General features: G+C 43.8%; 2 protein-coding genes across 4 annotated transcripts in view; one reads left to right on the top strand and one right to left on the bottom strand.

Moving 5' to 3' along the window:
• LOC120057042 (arginine--tRNA ligase, cytoplasmic-like) overlaps positions 1-15,654 on the bottom strand; it is a 211,084-nt gene that overhangs the window by 83,885 nt on the left and 111,545 nt on the right.
• LOC120057041 (F-BAR and double SH3 domains protein 2-like) overlaps positions 1-15,654 on the top strand; it is a 58,526-nt gene that overhangs the window by 23,299 nt on the left and 19,573 nt on the right. For 2 of the 3 annotated variants that reach the window (XM_039005413.1, XM_039005415.1), the window contains 7 exons: positions 2,437-2,513; positions 2,733-2,877; positions 10,056-10,189; positions 10,462-10,516; positions 10,676-10,804; positions 11,035-11,157; positions 12,044-12,139. In XM_039005413.1, coding sequence (XP_038861341.1) covers positions 2,437-2,513; positions 2,733-2,877; positions 10,056-10,189; positions 10,462-10,516; positions 10,676-10,804; positions 11,035-11,157; positions 12,044-12,139 — 759 coding nt within the window. The remainder of the gene's footprint in view (positions 1-2,436; positions 2,514-2,732; positions 2,878-10,055; positions 10,190-10,461; positions 10,517-10,675; positions 10,805-11,034; positions 11,158-12,043; positions 12,140-15,654) is intronic. The other variant, XM_039005414.1, reaches the window with a different exon arrangement.

Below are 15,654 nucleotides of genomic sequence, written 5' to 3'. Positions count from 1 at the left end.
TTCAACTGCACATGGGGACGAAGATTGTACTTTTTGGAGAAATGTCCTCTGGTCTGATGAAACAAAAATAGAACTGTTTGGCCATAATGACCATCGTTATGTTTGGAGGAAAAAGGGGGAGGCTTGCAAGCCGAAGAACACCATCCCAACCGTGAAGCCCGGGGGTGGCAGCATCATGTTTTGGGGGTGCTTGGCTGCAGGAGGGACTGGTGCACTTCGCAAAATAGATGGCATCATGAGGAAGTAAAATGATATATTGATATATATATTGAAGCAACATCTCAAGGCATCAGTCAGGAAGTTAAAGCTTGGTCGCAAATTGGTCTTCCAAATGGACAATGACCCCAAGCAGACTTCCAAAGTTGTGGCAAAATGGCTTAAGGACAACAAAGTCAAGGTATTGGAGTGGCCATCACAAAGCCCTGACCTCAATCCCATGGGAAAATTGTGGGCAGAACTGAAAAAGCATGTGCGAGCAAGGAGGCCTACAAACCTGACTCAGTTACACCAGCTCTGTCAGGAGGAATGGGCCAAAATTCACCCAACTTATTGTGGGATGCTTGTGGAAGGCTACCGGAAACGTTTGACCCAAGTTAAACAATTTAAAGGCAGTGCTGCCAAATACTAATTGAGTGTATGTAAACTTCTGACCCACTGGGAATGTGATGAAAGAATTAAAAGCTGAAATAAATAATTCTCTCTACTATTACTCTACTAGAGTGTGCAACGCTGTCATCAAGGCAAAGGGTGGCTACTTTGAAAATCTCAAATATAAAATACATTTTGATTTGTTAAACACTATTTTGTTTACTATGTGATTCCATAATTGTTATTTCATAGATTTGATGTCTTATATTATTCTACAATGTAGTAAATAGTAACAAAAATTAAGAAAAACCCTTGAATGAGTAGGTGTCCAAACATATGACTGGTAGTGTGTGTGTGTAGATTATATTCAAATAGAATAAAAACAATAATTTGGACACTTTTGATACTATAAAAACAGTTTCAAGTCGAACTCCTCGTTAAGGCCAAGAGGAGACACTGTTGAGCCTGTGGATCCAGAAAGATTCCCTTTTTAAGAAGTTTCCTCTCAATGTCCCCTCCCCTGCATGACATCTTGACCATTTCTATTCCAATGTATCTCAGAGAACTAATAGGATGTCTAGCTTATACAAAATGAACAGCAACCAGATTTTTTTTGTCTCTCCTGTCCGTATATTGCCGCGGTGCTCTCTGATCCGGGTCTTAAGGCTTCTACTGGTTTTCCCTATGTAAGACAGACCACAAGGACATTTCAACATGTAAATAACATTGGTGGACATGCAGGCAATCAGGCCATTGATCTTAAATCTTTGTCCTGTGTGGGGGTGGGTAAATTGGTTACATTTGTATGTGAAGCTGCATTGAGCACATTGGCCACATTTGTAATTAGCCTTTGGAACCTTGTCCAAGAAAGTTTCCTTTTTCTCTGGTGGATAATCAGATTTCACCACTAGCTCTCACATTTGGGGGTGTTTTAAAGACCATACGTGGGGGATATTTAAAGATGGGTTTCAATTGTGGGTCAGTATCAATAATGTACCAGTGCTTCCTGATTTAATGTCCTTGAATGCCTTCCCCAATGGTGAATATTGGGTGAAGCATGAGGGGACATGTTCAGATTTTTCTTAAACTTTTGGTTTGAATGCTTTCCAACTGTGTTAGTCCTTCAAAATGATCATTAGCATGTTTTACCCAAGTGTCTTTGTACCCCCTTTCCTAAAAACGTTGTGTGAGGCCCGTTGTCTATTTCTGGTAAGAAGCATCAGAGCTGCATATTCTTCTGATGTGGCTGAATTGACTTATAGGGAGACTTTTAATAAGTGGACGTGGATGAAAGCTGTTTCCTCTAAGGAGGGTATTCCTGTCCGTAGGTTTTCTATAGAGATCTGTAGAGAGGGAGGTTCTGTCCTTAATAACCATCACATCAAGAACTGATTTGTGATAGTTCATTGTTAATGGTGAAACGAAGGTGTTCGTTCATAGAGTTTAGATTAGGCATGGAATTCCAAGAGTTCTTCCTGGATCCCTGTGTAGATCCAGAAAATATCATCCAAATATCTCAGAATTAGGAGAATAATGGAGAGAAAATGGTTAAGGTCTGGATTCAGCACCACCAGTTTATCAAACATTCCTAGATATACGGTGCCTTCGGAAAGTATTCAGACCACTTGACCGTTTACACATTTTGTTACGTTACATCCTTATTCTAAAATTGATTAAATCATTTTTTCCTTATCAATCTACACACAATAACCCATCCGTTTCGTGCCTATTGAACACGACTCAGACCAAGGTAATCATGGAAAGCCTTGGAAGCAGCAGTATCGGGAGGTAGAAAGTGGGTCAGGAGTTCAAAGGTTAAAGGTCTTCTCTCTTCTTCCTCCCCCGTAGGCTCTACACAAGCTGTCCAATCAGTACCTGAAGAGGGAATGGCCAGCCAGCCTACCAGAGGAGCCCACAGACCACAGGTAAGACCTCTCGTCACCGTGTCATCATCAGAAATCGTATTGTCTCACACTCTCCCTCAGGTGAAATGGACAGAAGTTAGTGTTATTTTTCCATAATCATGCTTACCAGTGTGTATACAATTATGTCCAATTGTAACCATATAAACAACACAGTAGAACATATAAAATGTATTTTTCTCCATAACAGTTTAATGTTTGTGTGTGTACATGTCGTCATAGGAACATGTACATGGTTTGGAAGGCCTACTTGGAGGGCACGGTGCAGGTGACCCAGTCCAGGATCACGGCCTGTGAGAACTACAGGAACCAGGTGTCGGACCCGGCCAAGACTGCCAGGCTGCAGAAGGAGCATCAGCTCAGGAAGGTATGGAGGCCAAACCACCACAACATGGCTTAGCTTTGCATAGTTTGCAGACTGCTCTCTCTCCTCTTTCCTGCTCTCTCATGTCTTACTTTGGATGTATGTCTCCATTTATACAGCTGGTGAGTTGAAACCACTGAAACAATTCAGGATGTGTTTTCTTTTCTGCCTTAAGGGGAAGTACGCTGTTCTTTGGATACCAACCAGTGTATTTACAGTGCCTTCAGAAAGTATTCACACCCCTGGACTTTTTCCACATTTTGTTGTGTTATAGCCTGAATTAAACATTTTATTCAATTTAGAGTTTTTGGTCACTGGCCTACACACAGTACCCCATAATGTCAAAGTGGAATTATGTTTTTAGAAATGTTTACAAATTACTTCAGCTTTTAATTTTTAATTATCTTGAGTCAATAAGTATTCAACCCCATTGTTATGGCAAGCCTAAATAAATGCAGGAGTAGAAATGTGCTTAACAATTCACATAATAAGTTGCATGGACTCACTCTGTGTGCAATAATAATGTTTAACATTATTTTTGAATGACTACCTCATCTCTATACCACACACAAACAATTTATCCGTAAGGTCCCTCAGTCGAGAAGTGAATTTCAAACACAGATTCAACCACAAAGACCAGCGAGGTTTTCCAATGCCTCGCCAAGAAGGGCAGCTATTGGTAGAAAAATATATATTTATTTATCCCTTTGAGCATGGTGAAGTTATTAATCACACTTTGGATGGTGTATCAATACACCCAGTCACTACAAAAGTAACGCAGTTGCCAGAGAGGAAAGAAACCATTTCACATGAGGCCAATGGTGACTTTATAACAGTTAGAGTTTAATGGCTGTGATGGGGGAGAACTGAAGAAGGATCAACAACATTGTAGTTACTCCACAATACTAACCAAATTGAGAGTGAAAATAAGTAAGTCTGTACAGAAATATAAATATTCTAAAATATGCATCCTGTTTGCAACACAGTACTAAAGTAATACTGCAAAAAATGTGGCAACGCAATTAACACTTTGTATTTAGGACAAAAAGTTATGTTACAAGCAGAAATACCAGCATGTAATACCAGCATGTTACAAGCAGACCACCATAGTCCCTGTGCCCAAAACACTAAGGTAACCTGCCTAAATGACTACCGACCCGTAGCACTCATGTCTGTAGCCATGAAGTGCTTTGAAAGGCTGGTCATTGCTCACATCAACACCATTATCCCAGAAACCCTAGACCCAGTTCAATTTGCATAGCGCCCTATAGCGTGTTCTCATTGGGCAGGTTCAGGTAGTATCCTCCCCCATTTTACTCCATTCAGAGACATTTTCGCCCTACTGAATACGCCCCTGCTTCCCTATCAGCTGGTTGGCCACACTGCTGCCCTACCAAGTTGGTCAGGCTTTGACCAACACTTGGTCTTGAGTTACCTCTGTCCAGTCTCCACATTCCACTGGCTACCATCAACAAGCACCCTTTGTTCACCCTGACTAACCTAATAAGAATATTATGGTAGCTCTTAGGGCATCTTAGAATAGGTTACCAGTAGACAGGCATGCATTTCCAGGCATGTTAATTGTATTGACAATGCATCTGTATATAGCCAAGTATTAGGGATGTGCATCATTCCCTTTCAAGACAATTCGATAGGATACAGGAACGATACATTTTAGTTTGTAACGATTCAGTGCAATTCGGTTTGATTAGAGAACGAATTGATTTGATGCATTAACATTTGTTGCATAAATACATTAATTTTCCATTCTAAATTAAAATATTCTGCTGATGGAGCTCAGGAGCTGGGCCTCTGAGCTGGATCTGTTTGAGATTACTTCTGTGTGTGTAAATGATACGTGTGTGTGTTAGGGATTCATATTTTACAGAGAATCTACCAAGTTTCAGTACTGACAATAATTCATATTTATCCTGAGAGTCCCAGGAAATACCGTAAAAATCGGAAGTGCCCATTTTAAAGCGTTTATAACCAAGATATGGTCACAATGCCAGGGTTCTCCGAAAATGGGAGGGGTGTTGCGCCACATTGCCAGCTTGGCTGCTCCACTATGTAAAGACTTTGCAGCAAGTGAAACTGATATTTAGTAATGATAGAGTAACTTTGATGGCCAATGACGTTGTGAATTGTGAAACAGGCAGTTCTTAAATTCTGAGCTTTATCATGTTGCTTAATTAATTCAGCGCATTTCAGCAGTAGGCCTAGACTATCTTTTCACAGAATGCACTGAGGCAGAGTGCAACCCCGAATATAGCATTGTCTAATCATACCAAGTTTAACTGTAATCAAACAGAAGTCAAATGACCGAAGTTGCTAAGCTTGCTAGCTAACCTCCAACGAATGACAGAATTTCTCCTATTTGGCTAAATCGAATTGATGATTTTACAGATAGCAGATCAGCTAATGAATAATGGGGAGATGAAGACAGGAAATTGTTTAAATACCAAGGTATCTTAACGGGGACCAGCTCCGTAAAATAAATACATATAAAAATGTAATAATAATCATATAATATATATATATAATAAATATATATAAATAGTATTTAAACAATTTCCTATCTTCATCTCCCCATTATTTTTATATATATATATATACTGCTCAAAAAAATAAAGGGAACACTAAAATAACACATCCTAGATCTGAATGAATGAAATATTCTTATTAAATACTTTTTTCTTTACATAGTTGAATGTGCTGACAACAAAATAACCCAAAAATGATCAATGGAAATCAAATTTATCAACCCATGGAGGTCTGGATTTGGATTCACACTCAAAATTAAAGTGGAAAACCACACTACAGGCTGATCCAACTTTGATGTAATGTCCTTAAAACAAGTCAAAATGAGGCTCAGTAGTGTGTGTGGCCTCCACGTGCCTGTATGACCTCCCTACAACGCCTGGGCATGCTCCTGATGAGGTGGCGGATGGTCTCCTGAGGGATCTCCTCCCAGACCTGGACTAAAGCATCCGCCAACTCCTGGACAGTCTGTGGTGCAACGTGGCGTTGGTGGATGGAGCGAGACATGATGTCCCAGATGTGCTCAATTGGATTCAGGTCTGGGGAACGGGCAGGCCAGTCCATAGCATCAATGCCTTTCTCGACACTCCAGCCACATGAGGTCTAGCATTGTCTTGCATTAGGAGGAACCCAGGGCCAACCGCACCAGCATATGGTCTCACAAGGGGTCTGAGGATCTCATCTCGGTACCTAATGGCAGTCAGGCTACCTCTGGCGAGCACATGGAGGGCTGTGCGGCCCCCCAAAGAAATGCCACCCCACACCATGACTGACCCACCGCCAAACCGGTCATGCTGGAGGATGTTGCAGGCAGCAGAACGTTCTCCACGGCGTCTCCAGACTCTGGCACGTCTGTCACATGTGCTCAGTGTGAACCTGCTTTCATCTGTGAAGAGCACAGGGCGCCAGTGGCGAATTTGCCAATCTTGGTGTTCTCTGGCAAATGCCAAACGTCCTGCACGGTGTTGGGCTGTAAGCACAACCCCCACCTGTGGACGTCGGGCCCTCATACCACCCTCATGGAGTCTGTTTCTGACCGTTTGAGCAGACACATGCACATTTGTGGCCTGCTGGAGGTCATTTTGCAGGGCTCTGGCAGTGCTCCTCCTGCTTCTCCTTGCACAAAGGCGGAGGTAGCGGTCCTACTGCTGGGTTGTTGCCCTCCTACGGCCTCCTCCACGTCTCCTGATGTACTGGCCTGTCTCCTGGTAGCGCCTCCATGCTCTGGACACTACGCTGACAGACACAGCAAACCTTCTTGCCACAGCTCGCATTGATGTGCCATCCTGGATGAGCTGCACTACCTGAGCCACTTGTGTGGGTTGTAGACTCCGTCTCATGCTACCACTAGAGTGAAAGCACCGCCAGCATTCAAAAGTGACCAAAACATCAGCCAGGAAGCATAGGAACTGAGAAGTGGTCTGTGGTCACCAACTGCAGAAACACTCCTTTATTGGGGGTGTCTTGCTAATTGCCTATAATTTCCACCTGTTGTCTATTCCATTTGCACAACAGCATGTGAAATTTATTGTCAATCAGTGTTGCTTCCTAAGTGGACAGTTTGATTTCACAGAAGTGTGATTGACTTGGAGTTACATTGTGTTGTTTAAGTGTTCCCTTTATTTTTTTGAGCAGTGTATATATATATAATTATACTGTCAGACTGTTTCTTGATCATATTCTCTACCGAAGCTCTCATATGAGCAGCGATATGAGACGGCACAGAGAAGCGGGGGAAATGTTATAGCTGTATTTTGACATGCATAGGCGAGACGTGCTTTGATAATGCAACCTATGGATTACAGAATAACGTTGGTAATTTTCATGCGAGTCAGGATTTGGGGTTTCAGTGGAAAATAGCCTATAGGTTCTATATAAGGCTATATAAGGCTATGTGAGCCAATAGATAAATAATACACTTGATTAAGGCTACATTGTTGCATGGTAAATGTTTCTGATCAGTGATAGATGAGCAAACGAAGCCAGAGATCAATTAACCAAATATACAGACAGATTTAGTGAAACAAAATTATGTTGATTATCAGACAAGTCACAGGCTTTTTGTCGGGAGTAGGCCAGGCTGAAGAGCAAAATCAACGTGTATAACATGCTAGAAAAATGTTCTAATCGGCTAATATATCAGCAAACTAGAATAAAGATGATAATTAGTACGCACCTTAATTTAGCTCACATTTCACTAGCCTAATTACCAAATATCAAACAGCGATTCAGTGAAAACAAAAATCTGACATGAATTGATTAATCTAGACGAGTCCACCACTCTTGTCTCAAAGTAGCACCACGGCGCTGTCCCAATCAAAACAATGATGAAATAATAATTTAGGTGACCACACAACTATTGCTTTGAATTATTATAGCTGTTGGATATGACTTTTTTCATCATTCAATTGATCATAACTAAAGTGCGTTTTCCTCTCTGCGCTTGTTCGAGGCCCAATGGCCGTCTCCTCACTCCGCTTCCACCGCATTGTTCTCAAAACCAGTTTAAATCAATATAGTCTACTGTTTTACTGCTGGCTCATTTAATTTCTGTGATGTCAGACCTGGGCTCGGGCTTCAGCTCACCGGGCTTGGGTCGGACCGAGATTTTCAGTTCATATGAGAACTCTTAAACTGCATTCGTGTCTCGTGCAGTCCGGCAGTGTCAATTATGCGTGTGCTTTGAATTTATGGTGACTTTGTGAAGTAAATACGGTATCCTAAAGGCATCCATGCAACAAGTTTTTTTTTTTTTTTTTTTTTTTTTTGCACATTATCCAATCTGCTGCTGCTCATGTGGTGTATTTTGTGGAATTGCAGCAGTGTGACATTGGGGAAAATGTTGTAATATCCAGGGTCTAGTCATTAAAAAATATATAGGAAATGTTAAGCGTGTTCCTGGGATCCCGTTACCAGTGTTACTCCCGTGTGTGTATGGCTTACTTTTATTCTGGTAAAGCACCATTTTCAACAACGCATAGATAACAATAACCTAGCAAATTACAGAGGTTGTCACTCAAATAATAAGGCCTAATATTGCTCAAAATATTTTAACATTTGAATAATGAAGGTGCTGCATACCTTCCATGAATCATTACATCCTTACCAAGTATATCTCACAATTAATAACTGTATGTCACCACTTGTTTGTCCAGTGTATTGATCAGCTCACATATATACTCTACATGACCAAAAGTATGTGGACACCTGCTCATCGAACATCTCATTCCAAAATCATGGGCATTAATATGGAGTTGGTCCCCCTTTGCTGCTATAACAGCCTCCACACTTCTGGGAAGGCTTTCCACTAGATGTTGGAACATTGCTGCAGGGATTCGTGTCCATTCAGCCACAAGCATTAGTGAGGTTGAGCACTGATGTTGGGCAATTAGGCCTGGCTCACAGTCAGCGTTCCAATTCATCCCAAAGGTGTTCGATGGGGTTGAGGTCAGGGCTCTGTGCAGGCCAGTCAAGTTTTTCCACACCGTTCTCGACAAACAATTTCTGTATGGACCTTGCTTTGTGCACAGGGGGATTCCCCAAACTGTTTCCTTGGAGTTGGAAGCACAGAATCGTCTAGAATGTAGTGTTAAGATTTCCCTTCACTGGAACTAAGGGGCCTAGCCCGAACCATAAAAAAACAGCCCCAGACCATTATTCCTCCTCCACCTAACTTTACAGTTGGCGCTATGCATTCGGGCAGGCAGCGTTCTCCTGGCATCCGCCAAATCCAGATTCGTCTATCGAACTGCCAGATGGTGAACCCGGGATTCATCACTCCAGAGAACGCATTTCCACGGAGTCCAATGGCTGTGCGCTTTACACCACTCCAGCTGACGCTTGGCATTGGGCATGGTGATCTTAAGGCTTGTGTGTGGCTGCTCGGCCAAGGAAACCCATTTCATGTAGCTCACGATGAACAGTTCTTGTGCTGATGATGCTTCCAGAGGCAGTTTGGAACTCGGTAGTAAGTGTTGCAACCGAGGACAGAAGATTGTTACGCGCTTCAGCCCTTAGCTGTCTCGTTCTGTGAGCTAGTATGGCCTACCACTGCGACTGAGCCGTTGTTGCTCCTATACGTTTCCACTTCACAATAGCAGCACTTACAGGGTAAAATAATAAAGGAAAATATATATAGTTTATTTTAATAATGTTTCATCCTATGATGGTGCCACGTTGACAGTCACTGAGTTCTTCAGTAAGGCCATTCTACTGCCAATGTTTGTCTTGGCTGTGTGCTGGATTTTATACACCTGTCAGCAACGGGTGTGGCTGAAATAGCCGAATCCACTAATTGGAAGGGATGTCCCCTTTTTTTATTTTTTTAACCTTTATTTAACTAGGCAAGTCAGTTAAGAACAAATTCTTATTTTCAATGATGGCCTAGGAAGGCAGTTAACCACTGGTTAACTGCCTTGTTCAGGGGCAGAACAGCTCGGGGATTTGGTCTTGCAACCTTTTGGTTACAAGTCCAACGCTCTAACCACTAGGCTACCTGCCGCCCCAGATACTTTAGTGTGTGTATATATAGTGAATTTCACCACATGAGATGTTCTGTACCATATATTGATAACTGTTTGTTTAGTGTATATACACATACTGTACCACATACTGATAACCTCTGGTTGTTGTTTGTTTAGTGTATTGACCAGCTGACGCTGGTGCAGGCAGAGCTACAGAACTCGGTGAAGGAGCTGGCCAAGACCAGGAAGAAGTACCAGGAGACTGAGACCATGGCCCAGGCTGTCAGAGACAAGGCTGAGCAGGATGCCAAGTATGTACAGTACATGCAGACATACACACTGTCTGTCCAATCACAAATCCCCCCCCTACAGCCTTGTGGAGATCTGAGAGGATCAGATGGGTAAGAAATCTGGGTACAATTCCACCAAGCCTATCGGAGGGAAAGGGGGAGCTATTACCGTAATGCTACCTATCCAATACTCAGATGTACAGGAGTGAAAATGTAAGACTTTTGGTTGGAACCACTGGTCTTGTGTGACTCGGTTCACATACATGATCCTTCTCTCCTTCTGTTCTGTCCAGGTCCAAACTGAGTCTGTTCCAGTCCAGGTCCAGTCTGCAGCGGGCCAGTGTAAAGGTGAGAGCATTACATTAATACATTGTATGTATGGCCAATTGGCCATGACCACAAACTCAACTGCATAGGGGTCCAAAATAAATTCTGTTGTAGCATCAACCTATCAAACTAAAGATGACCTGGAATGCCCCCATGAGTGTGTTTATTTTTTTTCACCAGCTAAAAGCCAAAAGGAGTGAGTGTAACTCCAAAGCCACCCACGCCAGGAATGACTATCTGCTCACGCTAGCAGCGGCTAATGCTCACCAGCAGCGTTACTACGACACAGACCTGATCGACTGCATCAAGGTGAGGCGTCAGCACACACGTGTACGGGCATTCCAGGTCATCTTTTTGTTTGCAGTCGTGCTGCATATCTCAGACGATTGCAATGTCATAGTTTGCATGACTGCAAAAACAGACAACTTGGAACACCACCACTAATGTGCAAGTGAGTGAGATGCTGGCTTATTGCTGCATTACTGGTCAATTACAAGTTAAGCTCCGAACTTATTTCCTTGTTGCCCTGTGCTCCTCAGGTTCTGGATGGGGGCATCTATGAGCAGGTGAAGGACTACCTGGTCTCTCTGAGCCAGACGGAGTTGGAGGCCTACCAGGCTGTCCACGACACCTTCAATGTCGTCCTGGAGAGCTCCAACGGGGTGAGGGCATGGAAACTAGCCCACATATTAGCTTTAAATGAACTAGCCTGCTACCAGATCTGTTTGTGCCGTCTTTCAGACTCCTAATGTCCTAATGAGGAAAATGAGCAGAAATTGGATTAACAGCGCTGGTTCAGTCAGTGGTCTTGCTTGAGACCTGAAAACTCACATTCCCCTGAGCTAATGCCTAGGCTTTAGCTCAGGTGGCTAGCAGTCTTGTGGGGTGTAGAAGACCTGAGTTTGAAACCTAGTCAGTCATATTCACATTAATATCATGGTTTAGGTCCTCATTTTTCCATCAAAGATTTAGAGATTACCATTTACCTATCCCAATACTCTATTGTGTTATTAGCTATTCTGTTACCCCTCAGCTATTGGCCTCTCTTAGTCCAGATCTCTTGGTCTTCTTGCGTTTCTGGAACCTGGTTTACAGTTAATTTCCTATCAGCCCAGCGTGACCATATATCTCTGGCGAAACAGCGACCTCCGGGTGCTCTGTTTAACAGTGGTCATATTTCGACCCGTTGACCCATATGGTTCTTTTTCACTGTGACACCACACAGCAACCTGTGTGTGCGTGCATAGTTTGGGACCTCTCTCAGGTCATCTTCCTGTGAACCTTGAGGTGACCGTGAATGCTCCCCCATGACTTTGGGTTATACTGTGCTCTGCTCTGACCGTCAGTGGTCCTTCCATGGCTTAAATAAGATCACTGTGGTTGCCCTCCAATGACATAATAAACTCTCAAAGGATTGAGTAAAGCCTCTTCTGTCATGATAATGATATTTTATCTATTCAAATCCCTTCATGCCTCTGTCAGATTATTAGATGCCTCTATTGTGCTCTTATGAGGTTACCTAAACAAGTGTGTCTGTGTTCTCTCCAGGTGACGCAGGACTTCCAGCAGCAGCAGTTTGTACAGCAGAACCCAGTGTTCCACAGCGCCCCAGCCATCCTCTTCCAACCCAGCGACACGGACAAGGTGGGGAGTAGTGCTATGCTAACACTACTGTTCTCATGGTACGTGGTGGCTAGTGCTACGCTACACACTAGCTATGCTAAAGCTTCCCGCTCATAGAACCACTGATCATTCCTCACCGCTAGGCTAGCTAACTTGCTCTACCGTACATGCTTCTGTGTCTGTGTAACACAATTGAATAGGTAAGCTCACTTTATAGCTTGAATTGCCTCCACCTGCGCCATCGAATTGCTAGCTTTTTGGTGGTAAAGCTGGCTAAGGCATTGCGAAACAGAGGGCGACAAGATCAATCTCAGTAGCGAACTTGTGAGGGAGGAAACAATGCTATTAAACGACACTGACGTCTATTACATGTTGAGCATGTGTGTTGGTGAGTGTTTGTTGCACGCAGCTTTGTGTGTATTTATGGTGTGTAAGACGTGTGGGTAGTGCGTGTGTGTATATGTTGTGCCTGTGTGCCCCAGAGGCCCGTGCCTTAGGAACCTGTTCTCAGCTGACCCAGTCTGTCCGTCTGCCCGCCAGTGCACTCGTCCACACCCTCCTCCACCCTCCTCCAATACACTGGACAAATTGTTAGAAACCTCCAAGGCCCTCGTTGTTGTTTTCGTTGGAAGTCAAACAAGCGGTGGCCTGTTCCTAAAGAAAACATTTAGTGATGCAGTTGCCCCCTCAAACCTCCCCTTCCCTGTGCGAGACGACGGAGGGATCCGGAAAAGAACTGCACTGAAAGAGGGGCTGGAGGGGAGTGGGGGCGTTTTGCATGCAGGCAGGACCATGGACGGCCTAGGCATCTGTGAAAAGGGGGCATTGTAAGGGGGCCTCGTCAGTGTGCTCACTCCAACCCCCTGCCTTCCTCATCTCTCCTCCACTCTTCTACATCTGGCTGCCTCAGCCTCTAACAGGAACTAGGTGTGGCTCTCCTCTCATTCACTGATTTAGGGGCCTTGCGCATGGTCCACATTGTTTCTCTCTCACACACACACACACACACACACACACACACACAAGCAGAAAACTCGGCGCTCCACCTGTGGAGCTCTTTTTCCCTCTTCAACCTGTAGTTGGAAAAACCTTATTTTTAGCTGAGTGCACATTCAGTTAATCTGCCATTTGGACTGTGTTCATTCTTGTGTCAAGGGTCAGCTCTGTGCACATGAAGCATGCCAGGGATCATTAGTCATGGGGGTTGACCTATACTTCTTACATCAGCTGATATATCAAAGTGCTGTACAGAAACCCAGCCTAAAACCCCAAACAGCAAGCAATGCAGGTGTGGAAGCACGGTGGCCAGGATAAACTCCCTAGGAAGAAACCTAGAGAGGAACCAGGCTATGAGGGGTGGCCAGTCCTCTTCTGGCTGTGCCGGGTGGAGATTATAACAGAACATGGCCAAGATGTTCAAATGTTCATAAATGACCAGCATGGTCAAATAATAGTAATCACAGTGAAGAGGTCAGGGTTCCATAGCCGCAGGCAGAACAGTTGAAACTGGAGCAGCAGCACGGCCAGGTGGACTGGGGACAACAAGGAGTCATCATGCCAGGTAGTCCTGAGACATGGTCCTAGGGCTCAGGTCCTCCGAGAGAGAGAAAGAAAGAATTAGAGAGCATACTTAAATTCACACAGGACACCGGATAAGACAGGAGAAATACTCCAGATATAACAGACTGACCCTGACACATAAACTACTGCAGCATAAATACTGGAGGCTGAGACAGGATGGGTCAGGAGACACTGTGGCCCCATCCGATGATACCCCCAGACAGGATCAAACAGGTAGGATATAACCCTATCCACTTTGCCAAAGCACAACCCCCACACCAATAGAAGGATATCTTCAACCACCAATTTACCATCCTGAGACAAGGCAGAGTATAGCCCACAAAGATCTCCGCCACGGCACAACCCAAGGGGGGGCGCCAACCTAGACAGGAAGATCACGTCAGTGACTCAACTCACTCAAGCACCCCTCCTAGGGATGGCATGGAAGAGCACCAGTAAGCCAGTGACTCAGCTCCTGTAATAGGGTTAGAGGCAGAGAATCCCAGTGGAGAGAGGGGAACCGGCCAGGCAGAGACAGCAAGGGCGGTTCGTTGCTCCAGTGCCTTTCCGTTCACCTTCACACTCATGGGCCAGACTACACTCAATCATAGGACCTACTGAAGAGATGAGTCTTCAATAAAGACTTAAAGATCAAGACAGAGTCTGTGTCTCTCACATGGGTAGGCAGACCATTCCATAAAAATTGAGCTCTATAGGAGAAAGCCCTGCCTCCAGCTGTTTGCTTAGAAATTCTAGGGACAATTAGGAGGCCTGCGTCTTGTGACCGTAGCGTACATGTACGTATGTACGGCAGGACCAAATCGGAAAGATGGGTAGGAGCAAGCCCATGTAATGCTTTGTAGGTTAGCAGTAAAACCTTGAAATCAGCCCTTGCCTTAACAGGAAGCCAGTGTAGGGAGGCTAGCACTGGCATAATATGATCAAATTGTTTGGTTCTAGTCAGGATTCTAGCAGCCATATTTAGCACTAACTGCAGTTTATTTAGTGCTTTATCCGGGTAGCCGGAAAGTAGAGCATTGCAGTAGTCTAACCTAGAAGTAACAAAAGCATGGATTAATTCTTCTGCATCATTTTTGGACAGAACATTTCAGATTTTTGCAATGTTACGTAAATGGAAAAAAGCTGTCCTTGAAACAGTCTTGATATGTTCGTCAAAAGAGAGATCAGGGTCCAGAGTAACGCCGAGGTCCTTCAGTTTTATTTGAGACGACTGTACAACCATCAAGATTAATTGTCAGATTCAACAGAAGATCTCTTTGTTTCTTGGGACCTAGAACAAGCATCTCTGTTTAGTCTGAGTTTAAAAGTAGAACGTTTGCAGCCATCCACTTCCTTATGTCTGAAACACACGCTTCCAGCGAGGGCAATTTTGGGGCTTCACCATGTTTCATTGAAATGTACAGCTGTGTGTCATCCGCATAGCAGTGAAAGTTAACGTTATGTTTTCGAATGACATCCCCAAGAGGTAAAATATATAGTGTAAACAATAGTGGTCCTAAAACTGAACCTTGAGGAACACCGACATTTACAGTTGATTTGTCAGAGGACAAAACCATTCACAGAGACAAACTTATCCGACAGATAAGATCTACACCAGGCCAGAACTTGTCCGTGTAGACCAATTTGGGTTTCCAATCTCTGCAAAAGAATGTTGTGATCGATGGTATCAAAAGCAGCACTAAGGTCTAGGAGCACGAGGACAGATGCAGAGCCTCGGTCTGACGCCATTAAAAGATAATTTACCACCTTCACAAGTGCAGTCTCAGTGCTATGATGGGGTCTAAATCCAGACTGAAGCATTTCGTATACATTGTTTGTCTTCAGGAAGGCAGTGAGTTGCTGCGCAACAGCTTTTTCAAAAAATGTTGATAGAAATGGGAGTTTTTAAAAATATTTTCTGGTGCAAGGTTTGGCTTTTTCAAGAGAGGCTTTATTACTGCCACTTTTAGTGAGTT

The sequence above is a fragment of the Salvelinus namaycush genome, chromosome 12 (genome assembly GCF_016432855.1).
Source record: "Salvelinus namaycush isolate Seneca chromosome 12, SaNama_1.0, whole genome shotgun sequence".
NCBI lineage: Eukaryota > Metazoa > Chordata > Actinopteri > Salmoniformes > Salmonidae > Salvelinus > Salvelinus namaycush.
This window is presented reverse-complemented; position numbering and strand designations above follow the sequence as displayed.